The 15801-nt window shown below is 37.4% G+C and overlaps 1 protein-coding gene across 3 annotated transcripts; it reads left to right on the top strand.

Annotated features, from left to right (window-relative positions):
* Positions 1-1152: 1152 nt before the first annotated feature.
* On the top strand, positions 1153-8739 carry LOC124095221 (endogenous retrovirus group K member 13-1 Env polyprotein-like). Of its 3 annotated transcripts, XM_046448384.2 has the most exons (3): positions 1153-1663; positions 6302-6624; positions 7161-8739. In XM_046448384.2, the coding sequence occupies exon 3, from the start codon at positions 7210-7212 to the stop codon at positions 8122-8124; it is 915 nt and encodes a 304-aa protein (XP_046304340.1). In that variant the 5' UTR covers positions 1153-1663; positions 6302-6624; positions 7161-7209; the 3' UTR covers positions 8125-8739. The 3 variants fall into 3 exon arrangements, with proteins under 3 accessions (XP_046304340.1, XP_046304341.1, XP_046304338.1); XM_046448385.2 differs by lacking the exon at positions 6302-6624; XM_046448382.2 differs by having other exon boundaries at positions 6302-8739.
* Positions 8740-15801: the final 7062 nt, after the last annotated feature.

Below are 15801 nucleotides of genomic sequence, written 5' to 3'. Positions count from 1 at the left end.
ATAAATCTAATGAATTTGTAAGAGAGAGGCCTCATAAAATTGCTAGTATGTCGCTTTAAATTTGAAACTTACTTTGTAATTTATTTGTGAACAAAATTACTAAGCATTCCACCTTACTCATTAGAGTTATTCTCCCCACATTTAACCTATGATAGAAAAAAATGCAAGCCACATATCTTATTCCTGTTATAGATTCTTATTTAATGCAGTGACTAAGGGAGAATTATAACCAAATTTCACCCAACAGTTTATAATCTTAAAAAAAAAAAAAAGACAAACAGTGTATCATACTTTTAAATGGGAAATTAGTGCCATCTTGTGGTTATGAAGAAGTAAAAATAAAAATTCAACTCCTGTCATGTAAAAAAATCATGCCCAAATCAGACCCACTCCAAGCAATCATTTCATTCAGTGTTCTGAAATACCCAAATAGTCTCTTTATTCCTCCCTCAGAATATTGTTAAATTATAGACACCTTCCCCTCATAATCACATGTACTGTTGTTTTAGATTAGAAGTTTCAATTCCCTGAGAAAATGCTTTTCATGATTATACCTTGATTTTTGGATCTGAGATAAATCTTAATTCCAAACACTAATGTAAAATATTCATGTAAAAGACTCAAAACATTTTCTAGGAATCAACAAGGTAATCAGCAAATGTCTTTGAGAAATGGTCCAGAACATTAGAATCATCATGTAGGTTGGCTTCCAGAAAGCACAGTGCTGTGAGAGGGGAGGGGTCAAACATATTCTTCTTAGAAATTGCTGGATTAACAAAGACATAAGCCAAGATGAGCGAGAGCCAAGATGTCACCCAAAATTCTTTCCATTTTATAGAATTCTACTATATAAAGAACAAATGCAAACTAGACCAAAGGAAAATGCCAACAGCTGACTCATAGGCATCCTTACTATGAGTACACACTGAAAAAGCAGAAGCAGGCCTTTCTCTATGTCATAGAAGAAGCCTGGTAACTCCATGGGTAGATCAGCTCACGAAGATTAAAAGATTTCCCCATAAGGCAATATGTTTGGGTGAGTTGCATTTATACTAGCAGACAGGACCTCTTAGCATGAATCAATAGAGTAATTTTCATAATTTATATTCAAACTAAAAAACTGGTGGTTTGAGTGTGCAGAGTTTGGCTCCCTCAGGCCTGATTTGTTGCAAGAGCTGTGGTTGTGATTTAGGTCAGCTGAGGCAAACCTCAGTTAGGAGGAGGAAAAGTTCTCTTCCCCTTATCGCAAGTCACAAGTTCTGCATGGTTTGGCCAAGAGGAAGAAGCTTCCTGCATACTTATCCTGGGAACAGTACATTCTAAAGAAACAAATGCATCCTCAGGGGATTAGATAAATGTCTACAAAGAACTTTAAGAGGGTACTTATCAAATAAACAGGAACGATCTGAATTTAGCTCTGTGTATCCACTGAGGCATGATATTTGGGCAGTGTGGGTAATGTGATATTGAAGAATTGCTTGCTTTGTTAGAAGAAGTAGATAAAAGGAACTTGCAAATAAACCTCAGCATGCAGTTGCAATTGCTGCCTTTGCTCTGCCTCCCCTGTGTCCTGGTTACTTCGCGACCCTTACCCAGGGACCCAAATGCTCTAGACGTTCACAATTGGTGCCCGAATAGGGACCCTGCTGGATTGACAGGAAGGGTAAGTTCTTTTTCTTTATATTATAGGGTGATGGGACAATCTTCATCTTCTCCTTTGTTACGTATTCTTAGGCATTCACTTGCTGTCTATGGTATTAATATTTCCCATTCTGATATAGAGATGTGTCTTAAGGTGGTCAGGGAATGGAATCCCTGGTTCCCAGAGGAAGGATCTATGGATGTAGATAATTGGAAACGGGTCCGTCACAATGTTGAAAAGGCCATGAGGCAAGGTGAAAAAGTTCCAATTCGGTTTTGGTCTATCTGATCTATTTTATATACAATGTTTAAAGTTATGGAGGAGGTTCTGGGACGTCTTCATAAATTAGAAGCTAAAATGGACCCTAAGCCTTTATCGGGAACCAGGCCCTCTGCCCCTCCGGCCACCAACCCTTTTTTGGCAGCTTCTTTAAAGGCTGTCCAGGAAATGGACTCAGAACCTTCTGATGATGAGGATGAAACTCCCTTCTTTGCTTTTCCTATAATCAGGCCTGATCCAGCTAATGGAATGGCACAGCCACCTCGGTATGAGGGGATTGATATTGATCATATTAGCAGATTAAAAAAGGCAGTGACAATGTACGGACCTCAATCCCATTATGTAAAAGCATTGCTTAATGCTTTTGCTACTCATTATAATAATTTTGCTCCTGAGGATTGGAAGATTGTGGGCCGTGCTCTTCTACAGGAACCTGAATATCTTCAATGGCATATGTGGTTTTTAGAAGGATGTGCCGCTAAGGCTAGAGAAAATGGTAACAGTCAAAACCCTGTTACTCATGCCATAGGATACCCTATGTTATCTGGCACTGGTATGTATGATGACATTCAACATCAAATATTCCTCCTGAGATTCATGAGCAATTGAAGGAAATAGCTTTAGAAGCTTGGGACAAAATTAGACCTACTGGAGAACATTATGGCTCATGGACAAAAGTTTCACAAAAACCCAATGAACCTTATGTAGAATTTTTATCTAGATTAAAATTGACAATTGAATGAACCGTGGTAGGAGAGGCTGCCAGACAACAATTACTACGTTTGCTGGCTTATGAAAATGCTAATGAAGATTGTAGAGGAGCCATTTTACCGATTAAAGATACAGGAGATATTCATACATACTTAAAGGTGTGCAAAGATATAACATCAGAATCAAGAAAGATGCAATTATTTGCTGAAACCATGGCCTCTACATGGCATGCTTTGCAGAATACTAATCGAAATTTGGCTAACATGAAGTGTTTTGGGTGTGGCCAGACTGGACATCTGAGGAAAAATTGTAAGCGAAAGAATGATAAGGAAACTAGGGGACCCGGAATATGTCCTAAATGCAAAAAGGGTAAACATTGGGCTCGAGAATGTAGAACGAAAAATGCAGCCACTCTTGCAGTTCAGGGAAACGGTCCATCGGGCCAGACCCCAGGCCCTGGACAAATAAACGGGGGCAACCCACAATCTTTTCCCTACAACCTGCAACCCAACATAGTGCCGCCGTGGACATCCCAGCCTTAAGTGATTTTGATCTCCAGGGTGGTACTATGCCTAAAAGAATACCTACAGGAATATTTGGGCCATTACATCCAGGGACTTTTGCTTTGCTCACAGGACACTCCAGCCTTAATGCTAAAGGTATTACTGTCCATTTAGGCATTATCGATGCAGACTATGAAGGAGAAATTCAGATTTTAATGTCTTCTCTTGCTGATGTTCATTTTTCCAAAGGAGAAAGAATTGCCCAACTTCTCTTATTACCTTACCTCCCCATAGGGGATTCCTCTAATCAGAGGCAGGGCGGATTTGGCAGTACTGACACACAAAGTGTTTTTTGGGCCACACAAATTACTAAAATGCAACCCCTGATAAAAGTAAAGCTAGGGACTAAAATGATTAGTGCTTTAATTGATACAGGATCTGATATTACTATAATAAAAACTCAAGATTGGCCGTCTAATTTTCAGTATCAAATTATACCCTGTCACATTAAGGGAGTTAGCTCAGCTCCCGTCCAAAGTATTGGCCAAGCTTTAAACCATATAACTATTCAATCAGAGGACGGACAAATAGCTGTATTAAAACCCTACATTCTAGAAGTTCCTCTTAATATAATTGGAAGGGATATTTTAGAACAATGGGGAGCTTATATTCAATTTTAACCAATTCTAGATGGAGCCACTGAAAATTATGTGGAAATCTGAGGACCCTTTATGGATTGAACAATGGCCCTTAACAAAAGAAAAGTTAGATGCTGCTCACCTGTTGGTCAAGGAACAATTACAACAAGGTCATATTGAATTCTCTACATCCCCATGGAACTCACCTATATTTGTCATAAAAAAGAAGTCTGGTAAATGGAGATTATTAACTGATTTAAGGGAAATGAATAATTCCATGTACCCCATGGGGGCTTTACAACCTGGAATCCCCTTTCCCGCTATGTTACCAAAAGATTGGCATATTGTAGTTATTGATTTACAGGATTGTTTCTTTACCATTCCTGTTCATCCTGTTGATTGTAAGCATTTTGCTTTTTCTTTACTGCAAATTAATCATAAAGGACCTCATCTTCGGTATCAATGGAAAGTATTACCCCAAGGAATGATGAATTCCCCTATGATGTGTCAAATTCATGTCGATGCAGCATTAAAACCTATCCGTAAAAATTGGCCTCAGTTATATATTTCTCATTATATGGATGATATTCTCTTTTCAGGACCTGATAAACAGGAACTTGATGACTTATTACAAAAATTGCCAATTTATTTTCAACCTTATGGGTTAATAATTGCCCCTGAAAAGATACAGAAGGAGGATGTCATCAATTACTTGGGATATACAGTTACTAGACAAAAGATAATTCCTCAAAAATTATCAATCAGGAGAGATAATTTAAAAACACTTAATGATTTTCAAAAATTATTGGGGGATATTAATTGTTTACGACCTTCTTTGGGGATACCTACTTATCAATTAGGTCATCTGTTTTCATTGTTACAAGGAGATTCTGCACTTAATAGCTCTCGTATAATCACTAAAGAAGCCTCTGATGAATTGACCTTTGTAGAACAACACATCAAAAATGCATTCCTTCAGAGAATAGATTTGCAAGCCCCTATTTCTCTTTATATCTTAAATACATTTCAATATCCTACTGCAGTTCTGGGACAGCATGAGCTTCCTTTAGAATGGATTTATACAAAACATAGATTCTCCAAAAATATTATGCCATATGCTGACCAGATCGCATTATTAATTGAACAAGGAAGACAGAGAAGTATAACTTTGACGGGCAATGACATTTCTCACATAATTACCCCATTACCTAAAGACCAATGGACTTACTTGGTACAAATGACTGAAATGCTACAAATAGCATTGGCTGAATATACCGGAGGTATTTCCTATCATTTCCCCAAGGGCAAATTATGGGACATGCTAAAACGTCAACAATTTGTAATCAATAATATTATTAGTGAATATCCTTTAGACAATGTTGTTACTGTGTTTACTGATGGATCAAAAACTAAAAGTGCTTATTGGACAGAGAATCAATATTGGGTTCAAATAACAAACTATCAATCTGTCCAACAAAATGAATTATTTGCAGTCATTCAAGTTTTAAATGATTTTGATAATCAAGACATTAACATTCTTACTGACTCTGCATACACGATGGGAGTAGTTAAAAATATATTTACTGCAGTAGCCTATTCTAATAAACCTACTCTACAAAATCTTTTTCTTACTTTACAAAAACTTTTACAAGCTCATAATGATCACATATTTATAGATCATATTAGATCACACTCTAAATTACCAGGATTTTTGACATATGGTAATGCTCAGGTAGACAAATTAGTGATGTTCAAAACTCCTCAAGAAGAACATAATCTGTTTCATTCTAATGCCGGACATTTACACATTAAATATAAGATTCCATATAAACAAGCAAAACAAATTATTAAAAATTGCCCAGTTTGTCAACCTTTACATCTTAGAATTGTACCTTCCGGAGTAAATCCTAGAGGGATTCAACCTAATGAATTATGGCAAATGGATGTTACACATGTTCCCTTGTTTGGACGTTATTCTTGTGTTCATGTTACTATTGACACATACTCTAAATTTTTGTGGGCTACCGCTCAAATTGGAGAAACCACCCGTCATGTTATTCAACACTTAGTGGAAACATTTGCTATTATGGGAATTCCCGCTATGATTAAAACTGATAATGGTCCAGCTTATACTAGTAAAAATTTTAAAGATTTTTGCAAATTATATGATATTGTTCATCTAACCGGAATAGAATATAATCCACAAGGACAAGCTTTAGTAGAACGTGCACATGCTATGCTTAAAACACAAATTAAACAATTAAAAAGGAGGAAAATGACAGAATTAAATATGCACTTGTTTAGACATTTACAAAATCAACCTAAAGCATTGTTACATCAAGCCTTATTTATTTTAAATTTTCTTAATCTTCCACAAGGAGAAATATTGACAAGAGCAGAACGACATGTTGAGCAAAAAACCTTAGAAACAGTTCATGAACCAATTTGGATAAAAATTGCGGCAGATGCTGAATGGCAGCCAGGGATTTTACTTTATAGAGGAAAGGGCTATGCTTATGTTTCAACAGAAAATGGACACCGGCAGTGGCTCCCAGGGCGGTGGATCCAGACCCGTCACAATCAGAATGGCACCAAGGGGGCACCCTATCCATTACCCCAGCCGAGGAATCAAGATCCTGAGCTTGATGTTCCGGTGGCAGCAATGGCGCGTCTTCATCTTGGGGCCCGACATCGTAGACGTCCTAATTTCTCTCCCTTACCTACGTGGGGTCAAATTAAAAAGCTGAGTGGGGAAGGGCAAAAGGTGCTGCAATGAACAGGGAAGAGTTGCACCCCAGAAAATTTATTTCTGGCCATGTGTGCATTATTGACAGTGTCTTCTGCTTCTGAGGTACAAAATAATAATACTCACTATTGGGCCTATATTCCCAATCCACCTTTGCTGGAACCTGTTACTTGGGGTGACATGGATATTACCTTATATACTTCTCCTGCTCTTTTATCTCCCCCTTGGAACAATTTAACATATATGAATATTAATGATGGAACACCATTTAATTTCACTTACAAGAATAATAACAGTAAACCTATATGCTTGGGTGTTCCTCCTTGCTTACAATTAGATTGGCAACATTGGATACTAGTTGGAAATTGGAGTAATAGTTCTCGAACCTGTTTACAACGGTTGTCTGCATGGTCCGTCAATATGACCTGGGATAATATAACTGAACAAAAATACCCTATGTTCCCCGAGTGCCCCGATTTTACTTATCAGGACTTGAGATACTCCCCTTTCATATGGCAGGAATGTTTAGGTAAATTTGGGAAGATATTTCAGAATATTATTATGCGGGGTCCTTACGGGATGTTCTTAAAAAATTGTTCAGAATGGAATATTACTGCTTGTGATTTATATTCTACATACAGAATCCCGCCGAAAGAGAGATGGAATGAAACCATTCGGAACAACAAATTGATGGCCTGGGGTGATGGCGGAATTGCTGATCCACGCTTGGCTTCAGTACAGTACCCTCATCATTTACAAACACATTTATGGAAAATTGCTGCTGCAACTAAACCTGTAATTTTGTCTAATGGCTCTTTCTCTGGGACTAGTCAATCTGCTGCTTCTTATAATTTTACTGTATTTAAAGAATATAATATAACCACGTGTGTGCCCATGCCATACCTGTTCTTCATTGGAAATGTTACTTTTGATGAGGGAATTTTATGCTTTAATTGTAAATTGTATACCTGTATTAATACATCTGTTTCTATTCCTTCTGGTTATTCCATTGTGCTGTTACAACAGCGCTCTCACATTTGGCTTCCTGTAAATTTACAAAGAACATGGTCCCAAGATCCTGTAAATACTTTGGTTCTGGAATTTTTTAGACAATTGTTAAAACGTACTAAACGGTTTGTGGGAGTTGTTGTTGCTGTAATTCTAAGTCTTATTGCAGTGACTACAGTTGCTACAGTTTCAGGGATAGCTTTACATACTTCTTTACAAACAAAACATTTTGTTGAGGAATGGCATAAAGATTCACATGAGTTATGGCTATCCCAGGCTCAAATTGATTCTAGACTTCAGACTCAAATAGATATTTTAAAACAGACAGTTAATTGGTTAGGAAAAAAGATACTCACCTTAGAACAGGAAATTAGATTAAAATGTGACTGGAATTCAACTTCTTTCTGTATAACTAATGTACGATATAATCAAAGCTTACACGAATGGAGTACCATACAAAATTATCTCGATGGTAATGAAACAGCTCAATTAATGATTGATTCTTTACAAAAGGATATATTTGAAATTTTTGGAAAAGGGTTTCAACATGATGATGCTGCACAAATAGCTGAATTGTTTTTAAAACAGAGGGATTAGATCCCAAAGGAATTGCTCAAAGTCTTACCCATACGGCTGGAGGAGTGGGAATAATGTTATGCTTAGTTATTATCCTGTTTGTAATTATATATTGTATGTGCATAAGACCATCTCAAAATGCTATATTAACTTTGTGGAAAACTGTTTTAGAAAAACAAAAGAAAAAGGAAGGAATTGTTGGGGTTTGAGTGTGCAGAGTTTAGCTCCCTCAGGCCTGATTTGTTGCAAGAGCTGTGGTTGTGATTTAGGTCAGCTGAGGCAAACCTCAGTTAGGAGGAGGAAAAGTTCTCTTCCCCTTATCGCAAGTCACAAGTTCTGCATGGTTTGGCCAAGAGGAAGAAGCTTCCTGCATACTTATCCTGGGAACAGTACATTCTAAAGAAACAAATGCATCCTCAGGGGATTAGATAAATGTCTACAAAGAACTTTAAGAGGGTACTTATCAAATAAACAGGAACGATCTGAATTTAGCTCTGTGTATCCGCTGAGGCATGATATTTGGGCAGTGTGGGTAACGTGATATTGAAGAATTGCTTGCTTTGTTAGAAGAAGTAGATAAAAGGAACTTGCAAATAAACCTCAGCATGCAGTTGCAATTGCTGCCTTTGCTCTGCATCCCCTGTGTCCTGGTTACTTCGCGACCCTTACCCAGGGACCCGAACGCTCTAGACGTTCACAGATTTTTATCTTAATTATCCCCCAAAGGCTCATGTGTTGAAACCTTGGTCCCCGGCCCAAGGCAGTATTGGAGGTGGTAAAAACTTTAGGAAGTGAGTCCTGGTGGAAGGAAATTAGGACATAGGAGTCATGCCCCTGAATAGGAAATTGGGTCTCTGGTCCTCCTCTGCTCTCTTCTTCCAGCCAGTATAAGGTGAAGAGATCATTCTCCCATGGTATACTGCCTCACCACATGCCACCAAACAACAAAGCCAACCAACCATGAATTGTAACCTCTGAAGCCTTGAGTTTCCTTATAAATTTATCTCAAGTATTTGTCACAGTAGTGAAAACTGACTAGTGCAATAACATACCTTAATATTTAATAAGAAATTCTTACTTTGAAAGATACACACACACACACAAACTCACACACACATTCACACAAACATTTATGCTACTTACCTGGTAAGTTATTGACTAGGATAAAAACAATGCAATACTTGGAGGATGGTTTTTAATTTGCCCCAGAATAAAGAGAGATAAAGAAAGAGAGGGCAAAGTATAAATAGAGAGAGAACAAGAAAATAAGAAGCTGTTATATAAACACTGAGTAAAGTCAAGTATATTAGAATATATATGACTAATAAGAATTAAAAAATAATAACAATAAAAGCTAACATTTATTGGATAGTCGCCATACCAGAATGAATGTTAAACTATTATAATGCAATATTAATCCTCTTTGAAAAAAAAAGGAGTTGATATTCCTATCACCAGTAGAATTTGATAGTGAGATTAGATTTTTTTTGTAGAATTTTTCTTCAGCTTTAAAAATCTCAAGGTCACTGAGGTGGTGGCACGTGCTGACAATCCCAGTGACTTTGGAGGCTGAAGCAGGAGCATCAGAAGTTGGACATAGACTTAGAAACTTAATGAGTACCTCAGTGACTTAGTGAGACCCCCATCTCAATAAATAAATAAATAAATTAATTAATTAAATAAAATAAAAAGGACTGTGTATGTAACTCAGTGGTAAAGTGACCCTAACTTCAAACCCCAGTACCAAAATAAATAAATAAATAAATAAATGAGTGAGTGAATTAATGAATAAATAAATAAATAATCAAGATTTTTATTAAACATTTTAATATGTGTCATATACTTCCTCAATGGCACTTCTCATTCATAGAGTGAATTAATATGCCAGACATCTTTTTAAAGGAGAAACTGACATATTTTAAAAAAACAACCTCTATGTAGTTGCCGTTTCTTCCAATATCTTTTCTCTATGGTGAATTCATTGAATCCAAGAGTATGAACAGCCAGGCATGGTGGTGCACATCTATTGTCCCAACTACTGGTAAGCTGAGGCAGGAAGATCACAAGTTCAAGGAAGGTCTGGGCAATTTAGTGAGACTGTCTCAAAATAAGATTAAAAAAAAAAGTCAAACCTTTCACAGTCCAATCTCATACAGAATTAAGAGGGAAATACTTGAGATGGGAAAATGACTTATTTTCCAGAAAGAAGTATGCAAAACAACAGCAAATGCTGTTATAAATTTATCTCAAGTGCAGGAGGCAGAAAGAGTGCACTTGGTTTCCACCTTCTTCCAAGTGCCCTTTCTCCAAATAAAAGTCTTAACTGGGCTTCTCCAGAAATATTTACCATGGCTGATTTTAGGACTGTCAACAAAAGAGTCTCTCCAAAAGAGTTCAATGTGGATAAACTTCCTGTTTTCGTGTTGCCCTATCTTACTTGGTCACTGGCTGGGAAGAAATCAGCACTCCAAGTGGTGGACACCCCCTTACTAGTTTTTCACAAACTTGTATCCAGTATATTAGATTGTAAAAATGTGTAAACAAGGCCTCTGGCCTTGGGCTGGGCTTCACAGAGATGTCTACATTTTTAAGATAAGAGAAGTTACAATTGGCCTCCATGGTAACAGCTGGCAGGGGGAGGGAAGAAAGGGGAGAAGAAGCTCTCCCCTTCTCAGGTGTTGTCCTTGAAGGGTTAACTTGCCCAGAACAGTGAAAGAAAGAGCTGCTTGTATGTGAACTTCTGCAGACTGTGAACTTCTGAGCCCCTCCCCTTACACGCTGGGTATAAAACTCTGAAACTCCCTGAACTAGGGGTTCAGGGGATTGATTGATTACAGCAAAGGCTGTACCCTCTGAACCTGGCTGAAGCCAAATTAAACTGTTTCCTGCTTATCTTTGGTGCCTTGACTCATCTATCCCTACAACACCCCCACTGAAAGAACTGCAAATGTATCCTTTCCTTGGTTCAGGGAGAAAAAACAAAAAGATCACAGTCTCATCACTAGTTATAGATAGCTAGTGATGAAAATAGCAGACTCAGCTCAGAGAGGAAAAGTCATGAGTATTTTTGTTCACATGTTAATGTTTCTTAGACTGCTTTAAAAATCTATAGCAAATAAACTTTCAACTTCTAGATAGAAGAGTAAGTGATAATACAATAATCATTCCCTGCACTTTCCATTGAATAAAAGAGCTGTCCTGTGCTACCTTTTCAAAAATTTTAAAAGTTTCAAAAATTGTCAGTCTCTACTTATATGTTGAGAGATCCTCGGAAGATTACCCAATGAAACATCATAAGCGTAGTACCATAGCACAGTTATGTGTTGCATAATATTTCTTAGTCATAGGTTGCATATAGATCACGGTTCCATAAGATGGTAGACTCTTGAGAATCTGAGCCACTTAGGTTGTGTAAGCACATGCTATTGTGTTCTTAAACAATGAAATTACCTAGGAATATTTTTCTTAGAACATATCCCCAATGTTAAGTGATACAGTATTGACAATATTTTATTTATTTGTTTGTTTGTTTGTTTTAATTAGTTACACATGACAGTACAATAACCTTGACATATCATACATTTGCACATTGACAATATTTGTTGAAGAAAATATTTGTTGAAGAAAATATTTGTTGGAGAAAATATTTCTTGGAGAAAATATTTGTTGTAAGAAAATAACTGCCCTTCCATATACTTTCTTGTGGATTTTTCTGGGACTTTCTTGTGACCTTTCTTTATGCTGAAAGGATTTGATTTTTGTCCTAGGCTCTGAAGAGAGACAGAATGATACATTAATTGAATGATCTTAATAGGCATTCTTAATTAAAATCTGAAATTTGCTTCTGTTTTATTTCCTATCCCAAATTGTGCCAAGCCATAGTGCTCAATATAGATCCTCAAACTTTCTGCAATGAGATTAAATGACATCAGAATATTCCAACAATCTATGTCAACATATATATTGATATTTCAAAATTAAACATAAATCCTCTCCATTAATAAGTTCCTGGAGATATATTTAAACTCAAAAATGAAAGTCTTAAATAGGTGAAAATAAAACAAATTCAAAGTCTGAAAGAATTAAAGCATAAAAAATCCTGGGGTCTTTGTTATGTATCCAAGAAAATTGTCCCAAATCCTAATCACAAATCCAAACTCATTCTTCCCAACTTCTCATTCTACTCAACTTCTGTTAAATGAAATCTCCATGTCTGTGTTCTTTCAATAGCTTCAGTCTGGTCTGTCTTTCCCTAGAGTGGGTGCAGTTCCTTCAGGACCCCAGAAATTGTACTTATTCATGGTTAAGTCACTTTGGACACTCACTTTTTAAGGATCCTAAGCATTAATAGAGTATATAAAATTATATACATCACTGTTTTCCAATGCTGCCCATTTCAGAAAATAAAGCAATCCCCAACTGCTAATGAAATTATCCCAAACATAAGCATGAAACCAGTACTTTTTGTTGCTAAAGGTCATAATAGAAACTCAGAAGTATTCAGAAACATATTGTTTTCAACTTTACTAGATGGTTAGTCAATCCATGGTGTTTGTCTGGGGCCATGATCATGACACTAAAAATCAACAAGATTTGTTCATTCATGTCCCTAGCAGTGTTAGGCATAATATCCAAAAAGTAGAAGTGACCCAATGGCCATCATCTGACAAATGGGTAAACAAAGAGTAGTGTAGGCACAATATTATTCAACGATAAAAAAGGAAAGAGTATTTTTACAAGCTACAATATGGATGGAACTTGAAAACATTATATGGAGAGAAGCCAGTCATAAAAGGACACATATAGTATGATTCCATTTATATGACATGTCAAAAACAGGAAAATCTACAGAGACAAAAACTAGAGTAGTGGTTGCCAGGAGATGGGAGAAGGGAAAAAAAATTGGGGCTGACTGCAAATAGATACAGGTTTTCTTTTTGGAGTCGTGGAAATATTCTGGTGGACAATGATCATGGCTGTGCAATAGAGTTAATATACTGAAAATCACTGACTTAGACACTTTTAAACAGTGGGTTGTATTATACTTGAATCCAACAATAAATAAAACAAATTAATTGAGGTAAACCTCTCATAAGTGATTAAATCTGGGAGTCGGGATTTACCATTTGTTAGGACCAGAATGGAGCAGGAACTGGAATTTATCTCCTTTTCACATGATTATCATTTGAGATATCCTTGTCTTTTTTTTTTAATCTAAACTTTGCAGTGGAAGCAACCCCAGGCATTGGGTCCTAATTGAGAAGTTCTTTCCATTCAGCATTTTCATACCCTTTTAGTTCCATCTTTCCCACAGTGCCATCTCTCTGGCCTTCCAGGGTCAGTTCTGAGTGTGGGCTCTTTCTGGTAATGTGGCCCCTACTTGCTCCCATGAGCCAGTGCTTTTGCTCCTGAGTCACACTTGCAGCTGCTGTTTGCTGTGGAATAGCTGAGTCTGAGAAACCTGCCTCCCAGGGAATGTTCTCCCACTTCCTCAGTCCTCACAACCGTGTCAGTTGGAGAAACACCTTCAGCAAGTTCCTGAAATAAAGCTGCTCTGGTGAAGTGCACCCCTGTCAGTCCTCCCCAAGAGACAGTTTCCTCGGGTTTAGGATGTTACAGGCTCTACATATCATTTCTCTCTGCTGTCTCCTTCATGCTATATATCTTTATTTATTTATTCTTTCCAGATTTAGTGCCACTCTCTTCCATGCTCAGATTGGTTTTCAGCATGAGCACCCAACCAACCAGTGAGCAGTAGAGCCTAAAGTGCTGTTTAATCTTGGATTTTCAAAAAGCAGGTATACCAGATACAGGACAAAAAAAGGAAAAAGAAAAGAGGGTGATTTCTGACAAATAATGGTAAGCTGCAGGGGTTTCTAGTCTGCTGGCTTGGGAAGTGTGCTCAATGAATACCTTCATGTTTTTGCTATTTCTCCTCTTCAACCACCTCTGATGGGGAGACTCTGCTGGGACCCTCTGCTGGGATGAGCCAATTCTTTCTCTAATTGGAGAGCCCCAGGACTTTCTCCCAGCTAGGCGTTGTTGAGCTTTTCTGACTGTATCATGTACTGCACTTGTGGATGTGTTGATTGGTGTCCGATTTCCTTAAACTTGGTTGGAGAATGGGTTTTGGTTTATTGGAGGAGTGCTCCCCTCCCCTACTCAGCACAGCACACGTCCAACACTGCTGCCATCTGTTGTCTTTATTCTCTGTTCTAGAAATCAGTGGTTTTGGTTTTCTTTGGGATGGTAGCTCACTGAGTCTTCCATTTGCTTTTCCCCATTGTTTCCTATCACGGTTTGCTGCTGTAGAACTTCTGGTTTAATTTCCTCTTGGGAAACTGCTACAACAATGTGGATTCCTCGGCACTGCCATTTTTCAATCTCCCTTAAATGATTTTGAAGATTTCCTTAATTTCTAAGATGACTAGTTAGGGATCATTGCCTCTGAATATTTAAACTATTTTATTTAATAATTATATTTTGTATGGCTTGTGCTCATTTTTGCCTCTCCTAACAATTATTGACTGTCTTTCCTTTATCTGGCTCTAAATTTGCAGTAATGAAACTGCCCAGATGTCTTTTAGGACTATGGTCACCAGGTAACGCAAAATTTTCACTTAAATATAAAGACTTGAAAAATAATTTAGCTTATTTTAGCATTCTCTAAGTTTCGTGAACTCAAAACTATTGTGAAACTGGGTGCAGTGGTACGTGACTGTCATCCCAATGAGTTGGGAATACTGAGGCAGGATTGCAAGTTTGAAGACAGCTTCAGTAACTTAGTGGGATTCTGCTTCAAAATTAAAAATTACAAAGGACTAAGGATGTAACTAAGTGATAAAGAATCCCTGGATTAAATTTTCAGTACCAAAACAACAACAAAAATAACAGCAGCAAAACCCCAAACAACAGTAACAACAAAAACCTATTGTAAAACTTTTCACTTCCAGAATTTTGAAAATTAACTCTTTGAATATTCAATTCAATGGAAAACAAGGTTTCCCTCCAATCTTTTCATCTCTGTGGTCATGACAATACTATTTGCAGAAAACAGTCTCAGAGCACTAGATGGATATGATAATCATATATTTTTCTTTGGAGTTCTTCCTTAGCTTTGATAATTATGCCTTCAGAACATCGCAAGATGAAACGGCATTTGTTTAAAATAGTACTATACTGAAAACCAGTATAGGCAAGTGGTAAGAGATCAACCTGAATAACTTGACAAGGATCCAGATGATTTGGGTGTTCTTATTCCATGCTAAGTTATTTGAAAATTTCCTGAGGGCAGAAGATAAACCAGTGACAAAGTAAATGGCTTGAGGTTTAAAATGGCACCTGACAAGTGACAGTTGATGAAATGTAATTGCTTGATTACACTTGCACTCTCTCTACCTTCCTCATGAGAGAGAGATATTTACCTAGTGGGTGAACTTAGATGAAACTTATTGAACTCACTTTCTTGGCTCTGCATCTCTCTTTGAAAAGATAGGTCTGCTCATGATGGTGTGAGTGTCGCTCTGCTGTCAAGTCTGCAGGGAGCAGCCTGCTTCTGGGATGCCAGTCGAGTAGTGGTTTCTTCCACTAAAAACTGTGTGCCTAAGTGTTCAATCTTAGATGGAGGATCTAGAAGCCCTCTGTGGCTATATGTCTAAGCCCATCCTCTCCTTAGGTATTAGGTGTGAGCACTGCTGC

This window comes from Marmota monax, unplaced genomic scaffold, assembly GCF_021218885.2.
Source record: "Marmota monax isolate L192 unplaced genomic scaffold, Marmota_monax_Labrador192_F-V1.1 WCK01_AAM20220418_F8-fsc00066, whole genome shotgun sequence".
In the NCBI taxonomy this organism is placed as follows: Eukaryota; Metazoa; Chordata; class Mammalia; order Rodentia; family Sciuridae; genus Marmota; species Marmota monax.
Note: the sequence above shows the minus strand (reverse complement) of the source record. Positions and strands in the feature narration are given on the sequence as shown.